Source organism: Dipodomys merriami, unplaced genomic scaffold (assembly GCF_024711535.1).
Source record: "Dipodomys merriami isolate MVZ:Mamm:240054 unplaced genomic scaffold, mDipMer1.0.p SCAF_10, whole genome shotgun sequence".
Classification (NCBI taxonomy): Eukaryota; Metazoa; Chordata; class Mammalia; order Rodentia; family Heteromyidae; genus Dipodomys; species Dipodomys merriami.
In genome coordinates, this window is record NW_027202271.1 from 37,111,592 (window position 1) to 37,135,072 (window position 23,481).

Here is a 23,481-nt window from a genome sequence, read left to right on the forward strand (position 1 = left end):
ATGGTAATAACTTGGGTAATTGATAGTTTCTCCAATTATCTTTACAATAAAATATCATCATGAAGATAACTTAGAAGTGCATGGCAAAGGACATAGCTAGCAAGATCAATAGAAAGCCCATAGATTGAGAGAAGATCTTCACTAACCATACAACGGATAAGGGCCTCATATCTAAAATATACTTAGAACTCAAAAAATTAAATCCCCCAACAACAAATCCTCAAAAAACAACTGCTCCATTAATAAATGGGCTCAAGACTTAAAGAGAGACTTCTCTGAAGAGGAAATAAGAATGGCCAACAGACACATGAAGAAATGGTAAACTTCTCTGGCCATAAAAGAAATTCAAGTCCAAACATCATTGAGATTCTACCTCACCCCAGTTAGATGGCTATAATCAAGAAATCTAACAACAACAGATGCTGGAAAGAATGTGGCCAGAGGGTACCCTACTGCATTGTTGGTGGGAGTGTATACTTGTTCAACCACTTTGGAAAGCAGTATGGAGGTTCCTTAAAAAAAACCCACATAGAGCTTCCCTGTGACCCAGCAATCCCACTTTTGGGCATTTACCCAAATGATCACAAAGACCATACTAAAGCTACCAGCACAACTATGTTTATTGCAGCATTATTTACCATAGCTAAGATATGGAACCAACCCAGATGCCCCTCAGTAGATGAATGGATCAAGAAAAAAAAAATATATATATGAATTCTATGCCTCCAGGAAGAATGACACCACCCTATTTGTTACAAAATGAAAGACTTGTAAAAAATTATATTAAGTGAAGTAAGCCAAACCTAAAGAAACATAGGTCCCATGGTTTCCCTTATTTGCAATAACTAGTATATGTCTAGGATTACCTTAACAGACACATAGAAAAGGTCAAAAGCTATGCACATATAAGATGGTGCTAAGAGAAATGAACCCCAAGATAGAGACACAAGAGGGTTCATCTTTGTTGCTGTTGTTTTTAATGTACTTATAATATACTATGTGATTTGTTTCTTTTGTTATGTTCTCACCCCATTGGATAACCCCTGTTTTTATTGTATTTGATTCCCGTACCCTTCATCTTGTATATACATTTTTCTAATTTAGGGAGGGGAAGGGAAATAAAAAAGTGCTGAAACAAGGATACAGGCTAACCCATTGTAAATATGAGATGTATAAGACACTATGTTAAAAACGAACTCTACAACTTTGGGGGGGCAAGGAAAAGTGGGAGAGGTAGGGAGGGAAGGGATGGCTGGGGAAAAATCCTATATCTTTGCGAATACTGCTGTGATGATGCTAAAACTTTTGAGTCTACTAATAAAAGAGGTAGACATTATTTAATCATTCAACTCTTCTACGAAATAAGACCAATTAAAAATCATACAATCTGTTAACAAAAGTGAGATAATTACATCAAGATTAGGTTCTCATAATTTTATAGGCAGTGACACCCAAATTTTATATAGCAAGTGACAGAAGTTTAGACCTTCAAGATGTCCTGGTTCCATGCTAACACTGTTATTCAATCAATACTATATGCCAGTAAGTTTAGAGATTGTGACTTGCCTCAATTGTCCATGAAACAGTGTCACTATATTTGACTTTTTGTTACAGCATTACATTAAAATTATTCAGGAATTAACCTTTGTTTAATTTACTTTGTTTAATAATGATGAAACAAAGCTGATCAGTTGTATTCGCTTATGTTGTTTACAGAAAATTGGAAAGCTATCATAAGACTGATTCATTTTACAAATTGGTGATGGACAAAATTACTTCTGCTTTTCTCTCACAGAACTGGAAAACAGAAATAAAAGATCTAAAAACTGAATAGATTGATAAACTGAATAGTTTGAACTGATTTTCATTTTTAAGATTCTAAAACAATAATAAGAACATTAGCAGTGATCTCTTTCTCTACATCTGGCACTTTCCCTTACAGATAAAGAGTGTTTAGTTTGAACAAACAACTGATTTTGTCTTATGGTTAGTGGTAAGAATAAATGATCTCACAATTTGAGATGAGTATTGCTATCAGTTCTTTCCAAGCAGATCACTTAATAAGGACTGAGCAGTAAATTTCCCCTTTCCTCTTTTTGAGTAATTTTCAGCTATTTAAGTTTCTTTTAAACTATTTAAATAGGCTCAGTTGCTTATGGATTTCAAGAGTTTCCTAAGACTTTATGTCTATGGAGTTGTAGGAAAAACATTTACCTCTAAATTTATTCATAGAGTCCTAAGTCTTAAGAGAGAACTCTTGTTTAATATTTAGATTAATTCTTTTGAAATATGATAGGTGAAATGAACTCAAATGGTTTTTCTTTCTTGCTATTGTTTCTAACATATTTATAAGATGATTTCTTTGTTGCCTTGTATGTCCCCCTTGTATAACCTGTTTTCACTGTATTTGATGTTGGTATAATTTGTGGAGGGGAAGGGAAAAAACAAATTGTTTAAATAGGGGTACAGGTGGACCCATTGCAACAATGAGATGTACAAGAAATTATGTCAAAAAATGAACTTTACAACTCTGGCGTAAGAGTGGGCACAGGGGGGTGGAGGGGGGTAGGGGGGTAGATGAGAAAGGATGGTAAGGGGAAACAAAGGAAGAGGCAACAATGCTTGATAAGAAATGTACTCATTACCTTGTTCATGTAATCGTAACCCCTCTGTACGGTATTTTCACAATATAAATATATAAATAAAATTTAAAAAATGAAATACTGTTAGTAAAATGATTAAAAAGTTTAAATAAGGGAATATGATGGAAGAGTCCATGTTGTTTCCGTTGGTAAGTGCTGTAGAAAATGGGCTTTGATTTAATTTGATGTGTTAACTGTATGAGAAGAACTTCTGTGATTACAATCTTGCACAGGCTTAGCACTGATGACTCGGACAGAGTCTATATTAGCTTGTTTATAAATTCCTTCATATGTTTTCACCTCCCTTGGTAGAAAAGTTCTTTTTCCTTGGAAAGAATCCTTCTAGTCTAATCTCTGTGTCTTCCTTCCTCTGAAAATCAAAATCTTCATTCATTACTAAACTACATGTTTCCTCCCTCTTCCCATTATCTATTCTTGAGAGAATTTCACTACTTGAAGTAGTAGAAAGCATGATTATATTCTACTGTTTTCTCTACCCTTTTCATTAATTCCCCCCCCACATTGCTTATATTTTCAATTCTCTTCTATTATAAAAAGTCTAGCTTTCAATACTGTCTAGACTTATCAAACTTTTACACTGCTACCTCCTCATTGCTGAATTTCTCAAAGGTATTGCTCACCTTCTTTTTCTTTCTCTTTCTCTCCATTTCTCAATCACATCTCTCATTTTGAACTCAGGGCCTTCTATTTGCTAAGCATAAACTCTACCACTCAAGATACATCTGTCTTGTACCTTTGTCATTTTTAGAATTTTTAATAGACTCATATACATTCATTCTTTACATCACTCCTATCCAGTTTTTAGAGTTTTCTTTGCAATTGTTTCCAATGAGCTTTAAATTGTAAAGTTAATCATCTCATATCAGGCATAATCTTCCATGAGTTCATGAAATATTTGACCCTGTTGGGTGTCTCAAATTTATATTTATTTCTTGTTTCATTCTTCTTCCTGCTATTACCCCTTGTCTCCCCCTTCCTCCTTTCCTCCTTCCCTCCCTCCCTCCATCTCTCTCTGTCTCTGTCTCTCCCTCTCTCTCTGTCTCTCCCTCTCCCTCTCTTTCTCTCTCTCTCTCTCTCTCTCTCTCTCTCTCTCTCTCTCTCTCTCTCTCTCTCTCTCTCTCTCTCTCTCTCTCTCTCTCTCTAATTGATTTTTACATCTGTTCTGGATTTTAAAATCTCCCTTTATTTGCTTATTTTGTATTTTCCAACTATATTTACATGTTCACCTTTGTACTTTTATTTTCATTCAACCTAGAATTGTTTTGGTGATTCCATGTAATAATGTTCATGAATCAATGACTACAATCACAATCTATAGCTTAAACACTTCCCAAATAGGAATTTGCTTGCTCTAGTTCTTCTCACCATCTGAATCCAATTTCTGATGATTATGACTATTAATTTTCCTATGCATATTCTTTTTTTAAAAAGAGAAAATCCTAGAATAAGTCTCCTTGTAGAGGAGATACAATGAAAGGTTAATTTCCTTACGGAAATTCTACTTGAAAGTTGGTAAATTTGGTGATTAGAATTAGCATACATAGAGTAAAATGAATATGAAAATGGCTTAGTCTGCAAGCAAATGAGCCAGTTCATTTTTATATATTATGCAGTCATGTAGAAAAAGCTTTTAAAATAACACACCAGTGTCTTTACCACAAATTTGTCTGCCAATTGACATTTTACAGAAGCTTCTGAATAATCCATTTTGTCAGGCTTAATTAAATAATTTTTAAAAAGTATATGGGCTGCTGCTAAGGGAGAACACATTGTTAGGATGTAATCCATTTATTCTTCTTTGTGCTTTCCTTTTATTGTAGATTTTTATGTAGTTTCTCCATTTTGAGAAGTAACAAAATTACTGGGCACAAATTGAAGACTTTATTGTACTTAAATAATCTAGAGTCACTTTTGAAGGGCAATAAGCTTGAAAATGCATTCAGTATTAACAATTCAATCTACCCATGTGAGGCACTGAAAGAGGCATAAAATTACATCAAATTTTCCTTATGTGTACATTTAGTTTTAATATGTGACTCAATTATATTTGTTATTATTAAAAGAACAATAACAAATGCCAACCTGGGCAATACTTGTATTCTACTCAGTTTATTAATTTCTGAACCTGCCTCCTGATTATTGAAAACCATGATTTTCTAAAAAATCTAAATTTTAAGCATAGAACTATAAATATTACATATCTTTTTGTACTCATATTTTAGAACTGTGGATAATGTGGAAGATAGAAAATTTAGTCATTTCTTCCCCCCACAGAAGCTCTTTTTTGCTTTGCTATTGTCTATAGGATGTAGCCCACCTCAGGTTGTAACCATAATCCCAATTTAGATTTCTTGTCTCTGTATACTTATTCCCATTATACCCTGCCTGCATCCTGTATCATCCACTAAGTCCATCAACAATCTCATTTTAGTCACCATTCTAATTGTAAATACATTTACCTCAGAAAAATTTAGTGATGTTGAATCTTTATAATTAAAGGCTCCCTTTTTAGTATTTCAGTAATACTACTAAATTTTGTACTGACTTTCATTTTATATGTCATAGTTCATTATAATTACATGTCTTGTGATAAGAGAAACAAAAAATAGGTTATCATTTGAATCACTTTAAGGATATCATTAATAGTATTGACTTCAATCACATTGATATGCAGGTATTAAATCTACCTAGCTAAGGAGCGTTATTTATTTACTCAAACTGTAATTCAGTGTACATTAAACATGAAATATCCATTATAATTGTTTTTAAATTCCATTGCTTTTAAAAATTGTTTTATTTCTAAGTAGTTGTACAAATGACATCATTTAACAAAGCAGTTTGTGAATAACATCCATTTTGATCAATGTGACTCCTTTCAACATTCTCACCCCATAGATCTCTCTATGCTTTACTAGATTGTAGAACTAATTCTTTATTTATACCTAGTACTTAATGAAGAAACTGTCAATCAGAAGATGTCTAGTAAAAATGAAGTGGAAGTTTTATCATCAAAACCATCAGCTCATGCCAGCATACCACATCAGATTGTGTTAACCTTTCAGCTCTGCTCAACTTTAACCCACATTTAACCAAAAACAAAGCAAAACCTAACCATTGAAAGCATACTTTCAAGAATTTTACTTTTCCCCCTACAAAATAAATAAACAGAAAAAATATACTTTTAGTGTGTTCTCACTTCATAAAATATGAAAGGTAAATTTTTAGCATGACATTCAGTACCCTACAGGGATCTGAACCATGCCAACTTCATGTTCCTCTTCTATCTTTTCATACACTGATTTTAATGAGCATAAACTTATCTATTATATTTGAACCAGGGACTTCAAATTTTCTTTTCTTCTCTGCACCTTGTCACACATACATATTGACCACAAGATCCATATCACTGTTGGGAATTAAGTGAATGCAAATGAAAAGGATGTGCCTATCTTCTCCGGAAGCCAATAATCTAGGCTTAGACAAACACTAAATTAGCTCTAATACTTGATAAAAAGCTATCATATATGCAGAAGCTCTGAAATTTAGCAATGTAAACTAAAGAGCAAGTGCTGCAGATGTGGAATCATAAAAAATTCATTAAAGAGATAAGGTCTAAGCTTGCATATAAATAAGGAAGAATGATGTCAATGGTAAGTTGCAGTAATGGAGAGATTCCAGGAGCGATATTAGCATAAGTTATAAGGTAAAATAGTAGCTTATTCCATATCAGGAGGTATAGTTGTATAAATACATCTAATGACTCAGTTAGGGGGATGGGATAATGAGAGGAACTATGTATGCAAAGGTTAGAGCTATTAAAAGAGCTTTTAATGGTGTATTATCAGTCTTTGTATTATTAATATAAATGTATACAGTATATTAATGTTAAAGTAGAATGCACCACAGATCAGAGAATTTTTATATCAGTCCTAAGGCTTGAACTCAGAGCCTGGGAATTATCCCTGGAGTGTTCTACCAGTTGACCCACAGAACTATTTCTGGAGGCTTTGCTAGTTAATTGGAGAGAATAATCTCAAGGCTTTCTGGCCAGGCTGGTTTTGAGCTGTAATCCTCAGATCTCAGCCTCTTCAGTGGCTATGATTATAGGTATCAGCTATCAGTGCCTGACTCAGATCAGAGAATTTTCTAAAACTAGAACTCAACCATAACCTGACAAAATTATGCATCAGGGATGGATAGAAAATAAGAACAGATAAAAACCTGGGTGTAAGATGTAATGAAAATCTGAACTACCTCAATTCCAATATGAGTGGAAAAAGATAAGAGTAAAGGTATGTGGGAAACAAGATATGGTTATGTGAATTAGAACTTTTTGAATGCAAAGAGTTAAGACAAGATCAAAGACAAAATGGGACATTTATTGTACAAAATGTGGTACATACACAATGGAATTTGACTCATCCATTAGAAAGAATGGTATTGTACTCCTTGTAAAGAAATGGAAAGGCCTGGAAGAAAATTATATTAAGTGAAGTAAGTCAGGCCAAGAGACAAAGGATTCATGTTTTTCCTTGTATATGGAAGCTAGATTTAGCTTATAAGCCTGTAAGTAAATATATTGGGTGGTATGTAAGAGTGTACAAATGTACTAACTGAAATATGGTAGTATCAAAGGAGAACTCAAATTCCTTAGAAAAGCAAAGTCAAAGTCAAATTTCAGCTAAATAAAACACCTGGAAGAAGGTACTTGAAAGGGATGGGGTGAGTTCAAGGGGAAAGGAGTGGACAAATAAAAAGAAAGGGAAAATGCATTCAAGAATCCAATGCATATTCTACAAAATTACAAAGAGTAAAGGAAAGTGTAGGAAAGAGAGGGGTGGGTTAGAATGTCAAAAGGGTTGGCATGGACCAAAATGTGTTGTATTCTTAAATTGCTTTGTTAGAGGGCAGCTCCTTTGTGCAAATACTTAAATATAATTTAAAAGATAATAAAATGTAGGTATGAATTGTTTGGACTCATTTGTACAATAAAACTTCTTATCAGGATTATTGTGCTGATAGCCAGATATTTAGCATAAAACATAGATATTTAAAACACTTTGCAAAACTAGCTACTGTATTTAAGCACTCAATTGAATAATCTAGTGTTAATGTCATTATAGAAAATGACTTTTGATCATAAAGTATGTTTTGATTTCTTATAAGATTAAATTTTTAAAAAATTCAAACACTAAAGAAGTAGAAAATACATATACCTTAAAAGAGTAATACAGCTAATATATCATTTAATATGTAAATGCAAACAATTTTTCTATTCCTATACTACTGTGTGAACATTATATATATCATATATTATATTATATGCAATTTATATTTAGAAAAGCTATAAAATGTCATAATTCTTACATAACAAAATACTATGGAGCTTTTCCCAGAATAGAATGTAAAGCTATTTCCCATGTCCACCAGAGTAGATGGTTCGTAGAAATTAGAAAATGTGCTCCAAGGCCTGGGTACAATACAAATATGTATCCTAATTAACCAGCCATGTACGGAATTTCTGTCTTGAATTTCTCTCCTGTTGGACATTTGTCACAAGGAATGACATATGAAACCTATGGAGGTGTCAAATGATGTATGAAATCCTTCTCTTCCTCCTCCTCTTCTTCTTCTTCCTCTTCCTCCTCTTCTTTCTTCTTCCTTCTTCTTCCTTCTTTCTTCTTCCTTCTTCTTCCTTCTTCTTCTTCCTTCTTCTTCTTCCTTCTTCTTCCTTCTTCTTCCTTCTTCTTCTTTCTTCTTCTTCCTTCTTCTTCTTCCTTCTTCTTCCTTCTTCTTCTTCTTCTTCTTCTTCTTCTTCTTCTTCTTCTTCTTCTTCTTCTTCTTCTTCTTCTTCTTCTTCTTCTTCTTCTTCTTCTTCTTCTTCTTCTTTTCTTTCTTCTTCTTTCTTCTTCTGCTCTTCAGCTCAAGGCTAGTGCTCTACCACTTGAGCCACAACGCCACTTCCAGTTTTCTGGTAGTTTATTGGAGATAAGAATTTCACAGACTTTCCTGTGCAGGCTGGCTTTGACTGAGATCCTCCGATCTCAGTCTCCTGAGTAGCTAGGATTATAGGTGTGAGACACCACGCCTGGCTATATGAAGTCTATTATGGAAATCAGATGACAGCATAAGCCTCAAGCTATAGATTGTGTTATATGTTATTTGTTTTCCTCAAAAGAAGTCTTGAGTTGTCTATGACAAACCTACAACCAACATTATACTTATTGGTGAAAAGTTAAAACCATCTTTTTTAAAATCAGGAATGAGATAAAGATGTTTACTCTTCTCTACTTCTCTTCAATTTAGTACTGGAATTCCTAGCAAGAGCAATAAGGCAAAAAAAAAGTAAAGGGAATCCAAATATGGAAAGAAGTATAACTCTCCTTGTTGCAGATGATAAGAGTCTATATTTAAAGAATCCTATAGATTCTTCCCCTAGGTTATTTGAGTTGATCTGAAACTTAGGCAAAGTAGAAGGGTATAAAATTAACCTAGTAGCTTTTCTGTATGCCAACAACAATAAGATTGAGACTGATAATGGCCATTATCAAGAAAATTAACGATAACAGATGCTGGCAGGCATGTGGCCCAAAGGGAAGGCCATTACAGTGTTGGTGGAAAGCAGAATAGAAGTTCCTCAAAAAACTAAATATAGAGCTTCCCTGTGATCCAGCACTTCCACTCTGGGGCATAAAGAAGGCCTAAACCTATCAACATAACTGTATTCATTCTAGTTTTGTTTACCATAGCCAAGATATGGAATCAACCCAGATGTCCCTCTATGGACGATTGGATCAAGAAAATGTGGTATATATACATAATGGAATTCTGTGCTTCCATCAGAAATAATGATAATGCACATTTGTAACAAAAAGGAAGGACTTGGAAAAAATTATATTAAGCTAAATAAGCCAAACCCAAAGAAACATAGGTTGCATAGATACCCTCATTTGTAGTAACAAGTATGTACCTATAAATCTACAAGTTTTGAAACAAATGTATGGTAAAGGTAAAAAATACACTTGAACATGATAAATTAAACAAGACTCTAAACATTCACACAGTGAGACCAAAGGAGGGTATTGTTAGGAGAGAATCACAAAAGCTCAATGTTTATGTGGATATGATCATATATAATGATATCCATTGAAATAAACTTCCAGCAATGGAAACAAGAGGGTTTTGTTTATGTTATTTTTTGTTGTTGTTGTTTTCTCCTTTGACATTGCTTTTGATTTTTGTACCATTTGTCTTGTATGTAAGCTTATCTATCTGGGGGAAAGGGAAGGGGAGCATAGAAATGGAAGGACAAATGGTGAATAACTGCAGCAGCGATACTCACTATACACTATGTTGAAAATGAACTTTACAACTTGTGGGGAAGGAGGGTCTGGAGGGAAAAAACTTGGAGAAAAGAAGTGACACTATTCAAAAAGAAATGTACTAATTACTTGAATTAATACCTCTGTATATCACCGTTACAATATTGTTTTAAAAGCCTTGCATGGACTAAAATAGTTGAGAAGATGAAGACTTCGTGCATGAGATTATATAAAGAAAATATTCTAAAAGGCAATAACCCTTTAGATAACCCAGAGATGAAACCATCTTTGAGACTGGGCCAAGGGAACACAGAGACAGAAACACAGAAAACAATAAGACAGTAGTACATAAGACGTAGAATGGGATAATACTAAAATAAACTTCATTATGCTTCATAGATATATTTATTTACAAATAATATAAGGTATTGCAATGTAAGTATCCACTTTCTTATTTCTCTTTCTGTATTTGGGAACTGAATTAGTTCAGAAATAAATAACAATTTATTTTTTAAAAATAGAATTAGCTGCACACAATTAATTGAATAAATTGTTCTTTATCTGAATGGAGTGGTCACTATCACTCCAAGAAAGTCAGGAGACAAAACAAATATGAAAAGAACATGTGTTCACTCTCTAGACTTTCTATACTCAAGAAATGAAGCTCTTGAACGGTAAGATACACCTGTAAATAGTTTCACTTTTATTTAAATCTTGAAGCATAAAATAAAATTTTACACAGGCTTTTAATTCATTTAGTCACATGCAGGACTTTAATTCTAGTGTCTGATTGCTTGTATCTATGTGCTCTCTCTCTCTCTCTCTCTCTCTCTCTCTCCCTCTCTCCCTCCTCTCTCTCTCTCTCTCTCTCTCTCTCTCTCTCTCTCTCTCTCTCTCTCTCTCTCTCTCTCTCTCTCTCTCTCTCTCTCTCTCTCTCTCTCTCTCTCTCTCTGTATTCCTGGGTTCTTAATGTGACCTTCATTTTCCTTCCCTTCCTACAATAAAAAATTAATCTAGCTTTCTACAGTATTTTCTTTAAAACTTTTCTTTACTATTCAAAGTTCACCAAGTTCCCTTTTCTAAAGCAGACAGTAGGATGAATTCTTCTCATTTATTTTGACAGTTTTTTAACCATCTTGGTATCACCAGTCTTTAGTGCTTTATGTTTGGGTGATTTCTTATACTGATTTTTGTTATTATAGGGAATCAAGAACTCAACCTGAATTATCTTCTGATTTTGTTTTTCAGTATTTCATTTTGATATAGGAACTCATTATAAAATTAATGTTCATTTTTTAATATTCTTAAGATGTATTATTTATCAGCAGTTTAGTATTTGAAAACTAAAGTAATATTGTTTATTGGGTCTATGACTTCTTAAGTACATTTTGGTCAAGCCACATCAATAGTACAATAAAAAGAAAATACAATGAAATTAATAATGAGTACAGAAAATACATTTTCTCTTATAAAAGTTACTTAAAATGAAAAATGTGTTTAGAAAGACTGCAGTAGATTCAGAAGATTTTAATTGATAGAAATTTGATTTATCTATTCTTAAAAAGTTGAAAATACTGTCCTCTGTATGAGTGTCTTAAAATATATTTGAAAGTTAAAAGTATATCAAGAAATAAGTTTTTCTTCTAGTTTTTCTCCTTTGTTCTCTCATGTCATGTATAATTGAATGAACCATTCAAGTGCTTTTTCTGGAGGAAATTTTCAGAGCCTTGCTTTAGCACATGAGATAAGTTCAAAAAATAGAGTGGAAATTAAGTCAGAAATACTGATGCTGTTGGCTCATGTCTGTAATATCAGCTATTCAGGAAGTTGAGAAGCCCACCCAAGGCAAGAGAGTCTGTGAGACTCTTATTTCCAATAAACTATTCAGAAATAGCTGAAATGGTGCCATGGTTCAGTGTTAGAATGCTAGCCTTGAGAAAGGAATCTAAGGGCAATACTGTGGCCCTGAGTTCAAGCCCCAGGACTTGCATACACACAAGAAAGACATTAAATCAAGTAAAAATTATATGGCAAATAGATATTATATCACTACTTATTATATAAGTAAGCCTTTTGTATTAGCAGTCATTACATTCTGTTTGTGGGCTCTTATCAATAAAAACCAAAGTAAAATAATATTTAGCCTACATGAAAATCTGAATTTGTAATGATATAATACAAAATAAATACACATTTGACATGTTCCTCCTTGTACTCCTCTCAGTAGTACAACTTACTTGTAAATATATTACACCATCTCATACAAGGCCTGGGTTCTAGTTGCTACCTATTATCTAAAAAGTTTTCTTTTTTCTGTGATGACTTGAGATATCACTCTCTTGTTACCCCTCTTTTTTTACCCCAAAGAGTTCAAATTGCTAAACTGAGTCTGATCATGCTTTAATCTTCTTGTATTAAAACTATTGTGCATCCATTTAATACTTTATATTCAGCTAGCATTTAATCACACAGGCCTGACTTGAAAATCTACTATTTTTAGAGATCACATTATCAAGCCTAGGTCAATCACACATATAAACGAATTAAATTGATTTCTCCAATTAAAATGGATGCTGGAAATATGATATACTTTGAAAATACATATTTATGTACAAAATGAAGACACAAATAGGTACAGAATGAGGGGAAGGAGATGTGTGTGTTTACGTATGGTATGTATGCACATCTATGTGCATGTATGTATGTGTTAACTTTATTTAAATATTTCCCAAGAGTTATGAAACATGCTTTTAGAGCTGGGTTTTACTTCATGGAAGAACTGGCATTCTCACCACAGTTTTTCTAAGTCTTCATTTCCTGAGCTCTTTATGAATTTCCTCTGTACTCTTAGTGACCAGTTTGAGTACCAGAAATCAGAGACCCTGGACTCTGGCAACTTGTTTCCACAGGCCTTGTTCAGTGGCATAGACTGGATATAATTTATTTTTGTGTGTGACAGGTTTAACAAAAGTAACATGAAACATAGGGATATTGCACCTCAAAAGAGGAGAAAGTTTGGTATGTTACCTCCTGATTAGCAGCAGCTAGTTCTTCTTCCAGTGCAGAGACTCTTTCTAAAGAAACCCTCAGTCGCTCCCTTACCTAGAAGAAAAATCAAAATATGTGCAGTAATGTACATCCCATAGTATTAAATTGTGCTGAATCCATCATTAACATCACCAGAATGAATTTGGGAAATTAGTAAAATATTTATAGTCCTAAATGCCTAGATAAAGAAACCTGGCAGGAACACTAGGAAGACACTGTGCTGGTGGCCTCACTTTATCAAAGGATTTCTTGTAAGCAGATCCTTTTTCTGATTCATTTTCTGATTCACTTTCTGATTCATTTTCTGATGGGCTTGGAGACTGACCGGTGTTGCTCTGAATTCAGATTTGTAGTAAGGGGAGGCAAAGTTTATAAGTATATTATAGGTTCATCTGAAAAAAAAATAGTCACTAGTGAAGCATGAATAATTGGAAAGAAAGCTTTCTTCTTTTTAAAAAATAATTTTTATTTGGCAGTTAGCACCTAACTGCTTAAGTGAATTCTTTCTTAAAAACAATGGATGCTTAGACCCTGACGACTGTCCATTGCATGGCTCTTTTGTATTAAATTGTGATTTACCATGTTTTGAAGAGTTTCAAAGTACTTAATTATTTCTGAATTCCAACTAGCTTCCAGATACCCAACATTAAACCATAATATGTGGTAAAACAGAAAACTCTGTACATTCTAATTTGAAAGTAATGATGACTCACAAATGTTTTTTTATATAACTGAAATTCAAAGAAGTGTTTCTTTAACTCTGCCTTTCATAGAACTTCTAAAATTGTTTTCACTGTTACTTTCTTAGATCTGCAGATATGTCCTACATTACATTTTTCAAACTTAAAATTTTCAGATGGATTTTTTTTACTGAATTATATAAACAAATATACTCACTTAGGTTTCCTTTAAAAATCAATAACCCTTCACAGATTTAAGATGCAACTCCTCATGAATTTTTAAATTTTAGGAATTAATATAGATTTTTCCACACAAATGCTATATATCTGTGTTGTAAAAAGTATATTCATATTATAATTATATTATTATGAACTTTGGTAATCCATATAGTATGGTGTAGTATAATTTTTGATGTAATAGAACTTATTAACATATGAAACATATAGCAACACAGAAAAATTAAAAAAATTAAAGTTGGAGTCATAACTTTATTTTCCAGTTAGCAAAAAAGTAAAAAAGCCAGTAGTGTTCTATTAACCTAGAATTTAGTTAAGAATTAAAAAAAATTAAATGATGTATTTAAATACTTTTTAGATAACATGTATCATCGGGTGGCTGAGCATACTGAATCACATCTTAAATATTTGCTATGTTCTAATTCCTTGAAAATTATTTGTACATTCATAGCATTTACTATAAATGCTTTTATGTTTAGCTAGAGTAGATAAACACCACAAAATCCAATTGTTTATAGCAATGCATACAATTAATGCTAACTAATAACTAAGCAATGGTTACTTTTGAAGGAAATCTTTGATGAGCCTTCTTGGAGCACATTTTCTCTATGAAAAACTTGGAAAAGCAGCAAATATTCTGAAGCTATGAGTATGAGTAGAATAACTGACCCATGAAATGCAGACATAAGAAAGAGCTTCACAAACATCCTTGGTAGGTTTATAGTGGTAATGGCTAAGGTTTGTACTTCTAAATCAACTGTAAAATGTTGCTGATTTTCAAAAGATTTAGGAATCCAAGTGGGTGAGAACATTTATATGAACCCATCTGAATATTTAAATTCATGAGCTCACTAAATGCAACATTGGTCAGGCCATGCTTCGGATGTGTTGAGGTAGTCAAGATACCATATTATAAAAGATGTGTTTATACTTTGGAATGTTTCTGACAGAGTCATAAGTTATGTAAGGAATGCCTGAATCCAAGTTAAAATACCTTCCTGATTTTCTTTTGCTATATTGAAACTCCTAGCATCTTTTATGGTCTGTTCTCTTTTTACAACTAACCAAGCATTTTATAGTATCATTCTATTGATCCCTTAGGAATAAAAATAATCAAACTTAATCAAGTTATGTAGAAATGGAATAATACTCCACAAATAAATGGAGTAATGTTTTGAACAAATTAGATTTTATTACCCACAAGTGATAAATACAACACTCTTTATATGAAGATAAAATACTGTTAAATATATTTTGAATTAATATAAATCTTAATATGCATGCCTCCATTACTAATGAAGAATGATATAAAAGCTTCACTTAAATTGACATGAGGATGAAATGTTATCTGTGTGTGTAATTGATAAATGAATTATATCTGTACGATCCTATGCAATTTTTCTACTTAGTAAGGAAAATGGGGGAAGTCTGAATAACTGAACAACCAGCATTTCCAGGGTATAAAATATTGTTACATGTAGTTTATCCACTTGGCTTAAAGTGCACTGATAGGAAAAATAGTGTAATTGATAAATCTTTTAGTGTTTTGGTCTGTTCTAAGTATTTCACCAGCAGATGCCATAAATTCTTTTAGATTTCTTCCTGGATTTTATTTGTTCTTCTGTGACTAGAAACAATGTATCATATCCCAGGAACAGTACTGTTAGCTGTTTTCTCTAAATACAAGTACAAATTAGTTACAGCCTACCCTCTCTCTCCTTTTCCTTCCTTCCTTCCTTCCTTCCTTCCTTCCTTCCTACCTTCCTTCCTTCCTTCCTTCTTTTTTCCTTTATTCTTTCCTTCCTTCCTTCTTTCTTTCCATCTTTCGTAGACTCTCATTATGCTGGTCTGAGATTCAGGTCTATGTATCACAGCACTTGGCTCTTACCCTATTTCTATTAAAAATAAAAAGAAATATAACTCAATATTCCAGCACATCTGTTGTCTGTGTAGTTATTCCCTAAGACAATCTGCTTATTTGTAGAGCTTTGATGAAACTATTAAATATACATTTATACATATATAGAACTTTCAATTTCTATTTTATATTTCTAGTTCATTTATTAAGGCTTGAACTCAGGGTCTCACACTTTTGCTCAGCTTTTTTGCTTTACCACTTGAACTATGCTTCCACTATAAGGCTTGTTTGTTTGTTTGTTTGTTTTTACCTGTTTTGTTTTTACTAGATTATTGGTGTTGAGTCTTAAAGATTTGTCTTCCTGGGCTGGCACCTACACTTTAGATATTTAAAATGTTTAATATCCTCTAAAAAGGCCACTCTTCTTAAAGCCCTGGGTTATTTTGCATTAGTCAATCAAATATCATTCCCTCTTGAAGACATTTTTTACTTTCTCATGATTAAAGAAATTGTTTTTGGACTCCATGTCATACTGCACAATGTTTGGCCAGACTTGCTTGTTATTGATGTGAAGTCCTCAGTGTAAAGAATATCTTATTTACTTTTGAGCCATTTATCTGCTCCTAAGTAAATATTCTATAAAGTCTTGAACATTTTTAACAATGTACTTTTGTGACAAAAGGGGGAATGTAATGAAAACTTAACATTAAATGTCTTAAATGATTATTTAATATCATATTTATCATGGACTTTCTTATAATATGCATTTTTTGTATTCAAAATTATATATAAACTAGGCTTTTACAGCTAAAAGAAAAAATGGCAAATGGCTTTTTAATAATCTAGAAGACAGAATTAAATTATCCTTATGCACAAACTGCATGTAATCTTCTAGTCTATGAACATCTGGGGGACTGATGATAAAATATATATAAATATAAATATTAAATTGAGCAAAAAATCCCTGCATGCTTGAAAATTAGATAGAATTAAGCAATAATCCCTCATTCAAATTTCAATGCTCAGAAATTGTAATAGGCTGTAGACTGAAGTGTCCCAATTCCTACCATATAAATCTTATTCATTTTTAAATATCATTCTTCCAAATTTGACAAAATTCAAATTACATTATAAACCTTACTAATCTCCAAAGGATGTTACCATCACACTGGCTTATATCTGCCAGAGAACCTATGTGAGTAACAACTAGGAGAAGCTTACAGCTATATTTAAAAAGACCTGAGAGGATGGTTTTCTTCTAATAAATTATGCTGTTACATGCTGACTCTTCAAACATATATTTGAAACTAAGACATTAGATGTCCCCTCAAAAGGGGATGTTTCTAATATAAATGTCTGAAAGTTAAATTATGTCTAATTTGCACTTCAAAATAGGGGTAATTGTCAATAGTGGTCTGTTACTTTGTCATCTATAGTCATTCATTCAGAGAGATGAAGCTGGGTGGAGAGGGTGTGTGAGAGAGTGAGAGACAAACACAAAGACTGCAAGACAGAGAAAGACAAAAGCTGAATGAGTATATGACACTGAATTGGCCCTCTGAACTAGGCCCATGATGCTCATGTTGCAGGTTTAAGTTTGTTAAACTACACATTCAATATGTAAAAGAGTCATGCTTATTACCAAGACATATACAGTAATCCATTTATATTTTTAGTGGTGATTATTTTTTACATAATTCATATATGATCCTGTGAGCTGACTTACAGGAGGATTCAGTCAAGTGAATAGAAGAAGACAGGAAATTTGATGCTAATCACAAAAGTACGGATGAGCTTTGAAGCTTTAGTCCATACTATACCTTTTCATCCAAGGCCTTGTGGTGTTCAAACAAAGATTTCAGTGCCTTAAGAACCTCAACTTCACTGGACACTCCCGAGGGGGACTGTGCTTGCCGCTTTACCACCGTCATTCTGAGTGACCTTTCGTGTCTTGACACAAGGCACTCCAAATGCTCCAGTAACAGCTATCGGGCAAGACAGAAAAAAAAATCAAATTATCTTGTTGATTCAATTCATCGATACCAACAAAGGACTTTTACATTAAACTATTCCAGCTATTATTCCAATAATAGTGATAAATAATATTACTAATAATATCCTCAGGTAATATATAGACAGATATCAACAAAATGCACACACCTGTTCAAGCCTGGGTTCACAAAATACATTCAAGGAAGGTTGTTGGATTTTAAGTTATGTTACCCATTCCTCTAGGAAATTTAACAATTTCAGTTTGTATTCATCAGAAATATAATATTTGACCAAGCATATTTATTCTTTCAATAAATGCACAAAGCAGAATGTTTCTCAGAGAATAATAGGAAAACCAGTGCTTCGATAATATTTAACTTATTTCATCTACATTTGACCATGTAATTTTGTTAATTGGATGACCTGAGCATATCAGCATGGTATTGATTTAAATCATAGTGATAATCACTCTATTTTATTCATAATGAATATTTTTGTAGTTACCATCAGCTTATTATAAAAGGGAGAGAGGGAAATTATTTACATGATGAAGATTTCAGAACTTCCATAAAATGGGCAGCTTCACATAATGCCATTTCAGTGATATATTAACTCTACATACTTCCCAAGAATGTCACCATCCCTAAATAAGAAATTATCATTGTCACCTAAAACTACTTGGTGTCTCCATATTCTGGGAGAAGAACTTTATCAACCATTTTCACACCATCTGGCTCAATATTTCCTTTAGATCCTGATCCCATGGCCACTAATGTGGCTACAATACTTTTCCTGGAGACTTTTCTGGAAGCATAATGCCTCCTTTGGTTACAGTTTCAGCTTCACTCCTTTCGACCAACACTCAGTCAAAGAGAGGAAGAAACTTCCTAAATGCTTGTCCAGCCATGACTCTCATGGTTGATACTTGGACTCTATCATGATGAATCTTTATAGACTACATTGCTAAAAACATACATACACAGCCTACGATATTACAGTAGAGATCTCCAAAATTCATTCATAGCCAAAGACGTGAACAAGAATGTGTCTGTCTGTCAGTGGCACCTACATTCCCAGAGCAGGCTCTGGACCACAGTGAAGATGAAAGAAAGTTCTGGTGATCAGTTTCCAGTCGGTTTTTGCATGGGAAGTTCTGTTTTTACATGTTTCGTAAATAAGCAATGAAGATGACTGTGAAGAAGCTATGGAAACCACAGCATACACACAGAGAAGGAGGGGGAGAAGGAAGATGAAAAATATGATGAGGAAAATGAATCTACCAAAGAAGCTCTTGGAAAAAGGAAAACAAACAGAAAGTAGCTCCAAAAAGTACAAAAGATAGTATTAAACACATCTTTCAATCCCTTTGTGCAAAACCTAAATTCTGACAAATCTACTACTAAATTAAAAAGCGAATGTCACTAAAACTGTCACTAAAACTGCACTTTTTCTTGTGGATGTCAGAATCGGAATAAATAGAAAGCTTATCTATTTGAATTTTGAAGCTGTTGAAGACCTAGAGAGAAAAAAGAAAGCCTTGGAAGTCACATCTTGAGCTGTTTTTGAAAACAAAATTAAACTAGAGAAATCAATGGAAAAGACAAAAAAATGAGATATAAGAATAGTATGGCCCCAAATGTCCCTTACAATGTCACTCAAGATGAATTAACAGAAGTGTTGAAGATACTATGGAGATAAGAATAGTCAGCCAGCATGGGAATAGCAAAGGATTTTGTACAATGAATTTAAGACAAAATATGATGCAGAGAGACACCTCTGAAGAAAATGAAAGGTTAGATATCAACCATTAGCCCATTTGCTTCAAGTACATTGGAAGGAAAGGTCAATGTCATGACTATGGAGGTGGAAAGAAGAATGTTTGGAGAGGTAATTCAAAAACTGGCTTTAAGCAAACTTTCCTACAGTTTAACAGAAGAAATGCTTTAAGTGTTTGAGAAGGAAACTTTTTATCAAAAGTCCTAGAATCAAAATGGCAAATCTAAAAGGTATACATTTATAGAATTTGTTTTGTTTGAAGAAGTTAAACTTTAGTTTCTCCTAATAAATAAAAGGAAAATAAAAGGAAATTTGAGAACAGAACAATAACACAGGAGTTATAAGGACCTTGGGGCAAGAAAAGGGACCCAAGGCAAGAAATACACCTATCCAAAACAGTTGGTCAGAAGTCTCTCCATAACTGGGTGCCAATGACTCATGCCAGTAATCCTAGCTACTCAGGACACTGAGATCTGAAAATCATGATTTGAGGCCAGACTGGGCAGGAAAGTTTGTGAGACTTTCAGATCAGTAGGCTGTAACATAAGAATTCTGACCAATTGAGGATGTTGTAACAGAGGTCATATTTAGGTTTTCTTATTGAAAACCTCAATTGAGATTGCCTTTCCTTTGGATGTTCCATCCTGATGCTAGACATTAGAATAGGGAAATGATCTCACATATATCTATTTCTGCCTCCTGAAAAATATGTGCTCGATTTGCCCTATCCAGGCTATAGGAATCCCAATAATTACCAATTGGAGCTGTGACTCAAATGGTAGAGCACTAGCCTTGTACAAAAAGCTCAAAGACAATGTCTTGAGATCTAGCCTCAGTAGAGGCACATAAACAACCCCCTACACACCAAAATATAAACAAGTCTTCCTGAGGATAGCATCACTGAGATGTGAAAGGAATCATTTAATGCATCTCTTCATGCTAGGATAGCCACTAACCAGGAAACTAGATTATCCAGACAGTTTGGTTTTGTAGATTTCTATAGTGAGGAAGATGTTGCCAAAAAGGCTATGGAAAAAATGAAATCAGGAAGCAAAGGTACATCAGACTGGACTAAGCCTAAGGAGACAGGTAGTTGTTGGGGTTCATACTGGAGGCAGAGGAAGTCAGGGAGGATATGGATGTAGAAGTGTGAAAGGCTTTGGAGTGGTGGAATTGCATCTCACAAGCCACAATGGAAAGAAGATTAAGTTTGAATGCTTTCTTCTGTCCCTTTCTCTATTCCACTTGATGAAAGAATACTGTATTTTACCCTGTTATCTGATCAATGAGAGAGACTTCTACAAATATCCTAAGACATTATATAGTCTTGTGGCCCAATTAGAAATGAGTATTGGGCTGGGAAGGTGGCTCAGTGGTAGAGTGCTTGCTTTGCATGCATGAAGCCCTGGATTCGATTCCTCAGCACCAAAATAAACAGAAAAAGCCAGAAGTGGCAATGTGGCTCAACTAGCCTTGAGCTGAAGAGTTGAGGGATAGTACTCAGGCCCAGAGTACAACTGGCAATGTATATACATATATAGATAGATAGATAGATAGATAGATAGATAGATAGATAGATAGATAGATAGATAGATAGATAGATAGATAGATAGATAGAGATAGAGATATAGATATATGTGTGTGTGTGTGTCTGTCTATATATATGTGTGTGTATATATATGTATATATATATATATATATATATATAGAGAGAGAGAGAGAGAGAGAGAGAGAGAGAGAGAGAGAGAGAGAGATTATTGGTAACATTTGAAAGGTGCTTCCTGTTGCTTTTGACTGGATATTCATGTAAACTCTTCTTTTCTATAAGTTTCTACTTTATACTGTTTCATCTTAAGGGAATAGCCATCATTCCCCCCAAACAGCTTTATTCTTTCCCCTATTGCACAGTTACAAAAGAAAAAAAATGTATTGCTATTAATTCTGCATCAGTGACCTTGGAACAAATTAGAAGGCTGAAATTTTGGTGTCAGAAAAAATTTCATCTTGTTAAAGTACTCAATATGAGTATATTTAGTTAAATAATTCAGAATATATGTTTCCATACATTAGCTAAAATATAAACTTAGTTATGGTGTAGATCAAGTGAATAAATGCCCTAAACTTGTTGGGTAAAAAAAAAAAGATTCCATTGGAATCTTTGCTGATGTCTAGTTGACTGTAGATTTCCTAACAACACGGTGATGGGAAAGTTCTTGATAACAGTAAGTGAAGAATCTTGTTTTTATTTTTTTTCTCAAAATTCATACCTGAGTTACTTTACAGTTAGGAATTTTATAAAATCAAAATAAGTTTGTATATTCCCCAGGGTGTGGGGGGGAGAACATCTTTGTGAATAAAAGGAAGAATTGTTGCTGTAACTTCGATTTACTCATTTGTAGTGATTTTTAAATGTTAGATCAAGTTATCTGACCCTTTGGTCATGGACATGTACAACCTATATTTTCTTCTTTTGAATCTGAGTGGATCTGTGACTGTTCTGACTGACATAGGGTTGTAGAAATTACATTTTGCGATTTCAGACTGTATGCATGAAAAGGCCAGGAAACTTTCATGTAGTTCAACAACATATTTGCTTTTAGATCACTAGCCTGTAACATAAGAAGTCTGACCAATTGACGATTTTGTAACAGAGGCCATATGTAAGTTTTTTTCATTGATAACCTCAGTTGAGACTGCCTTTCCTTTGGATATTCCAGCCATATGCTAGATATTAGAATAGGGAAATGATCTCACATGTATTTATTTCTGCCTCTTAAAAATTATGTGCTAGATTTACTCTATTGAGACTATAAGGATCAAGTGTCACATTTTTAAAAGCAATTCCATTAATTTTTAGTAATGCTCTGGATCTAATATTACATTCAAGGACATGATGCTGGTAGCCTAAAATCAGCAACAATGGGAGATTTTATACCAAATAAATTGGCAAACACTATGTATCAGTTCTTTCATCTTACTTTTCTGATAGGAAAACCTCTTCCCAATACATTATTGCTGCTAACCATCAAATCTCTCTAGTTTGGACTTTGCATGGAATGGAGCAGAGAAGCATTATATATATATATACCATCTCCTTTCTGAAGCCCCAAACCACAACATCTGTGAGCATATTAAAATGGTGTTTTAAGTGTTAGGATTGCTTATTATGTTGAAATAGATAATAAGAAAAAAAAGCCTTCCCTACAAAGATCTGCAACCATTTAGGCAGAGTAAAAATACTAGTCAAATAAGATGCCTAAAATTTAACAGATAATGGCTCTGAACTAGGACTGGTATTTACTATAGCAGAAGCTTTCAGTGATCTGGTGGGTAAAAAATATTCACCTTGTAGATATCAGCCTAGTTACTTAGCTACCCTAGCATTTGTTCTGTAGGCATGAAACAATGGTTTTGATTTCATGGGTAGAAGTTATTCATTGACCTGGAAAAATGGTGCTTGTTTTTTTTTTCCATGATTAAAGCTGATAGAGTTAGTACCACTGTTGAATAACTAAGTTGCTAGCTGCAGCCATCAAACTTGAGCCTCTCAATGATCCTGTGTACTCAGAGATAGCTATTATGTGTAGTCAGAATAGCTATTCTCTTTGAAGAAGGCTAGTACATGATGTGCCAGGCAGATATTTTTGTTGCATTGGAATACTTTTCCTCACATTATGGACTTCCCTTCTATCATGACTGTAAATTTTCCAACAAGGCCATCTTACTAGATCTCTGCTTCTAGTAATGTTATCACATGTAACATTATTTCTGATTTTTAAAAAGTCCTCATTTCCAATTAAAGGAGTAGCAATCAACATACTACCAGAAATTCCCAGTTTTATCATTACATCATTTATAGGTAGCTGATACAGTCAAACACTGACTAAAGCACAGCATTTATATAT

General features: G+C 33.5%; 1 protein-coding gene across 14 annotated transcripts in view; it reads right to left on the reverse strand.

Moving 5' to 3' along the window:
- The window catches only part of Ppfia2 (PTPRF interacting protein alpha 2), a 338,232-nt gene that overhangs the window by 115,267 nt on the left and 199,484 nt on the right, over window positions 1-23,481 (reverse strand). For 12 of the 14 annotated variants that reach the window (XM_069989192.1, XM_069989190.1, XM_069989198.1 and 9 more), the window contains 2 exons: window positions 17,629-17,793; window positions 13,013-13,087 (listed from right to left, as the gene is read on the reverse strand). In XM_069989192.1, coding sequence (XP_069845293.1) covers window positions 13,013-13,087; window positions 17,629-17,793 — 240 coding nt within the window. The remainder of the gene's footprint in view (window positions 1-13,012; window positions 13,088-17,628; window positions 17,794-23,481) is intronic. The other 2 variants (XM_069989222.1, XM_069989267.1) reach the window with 1 other exon arrangement.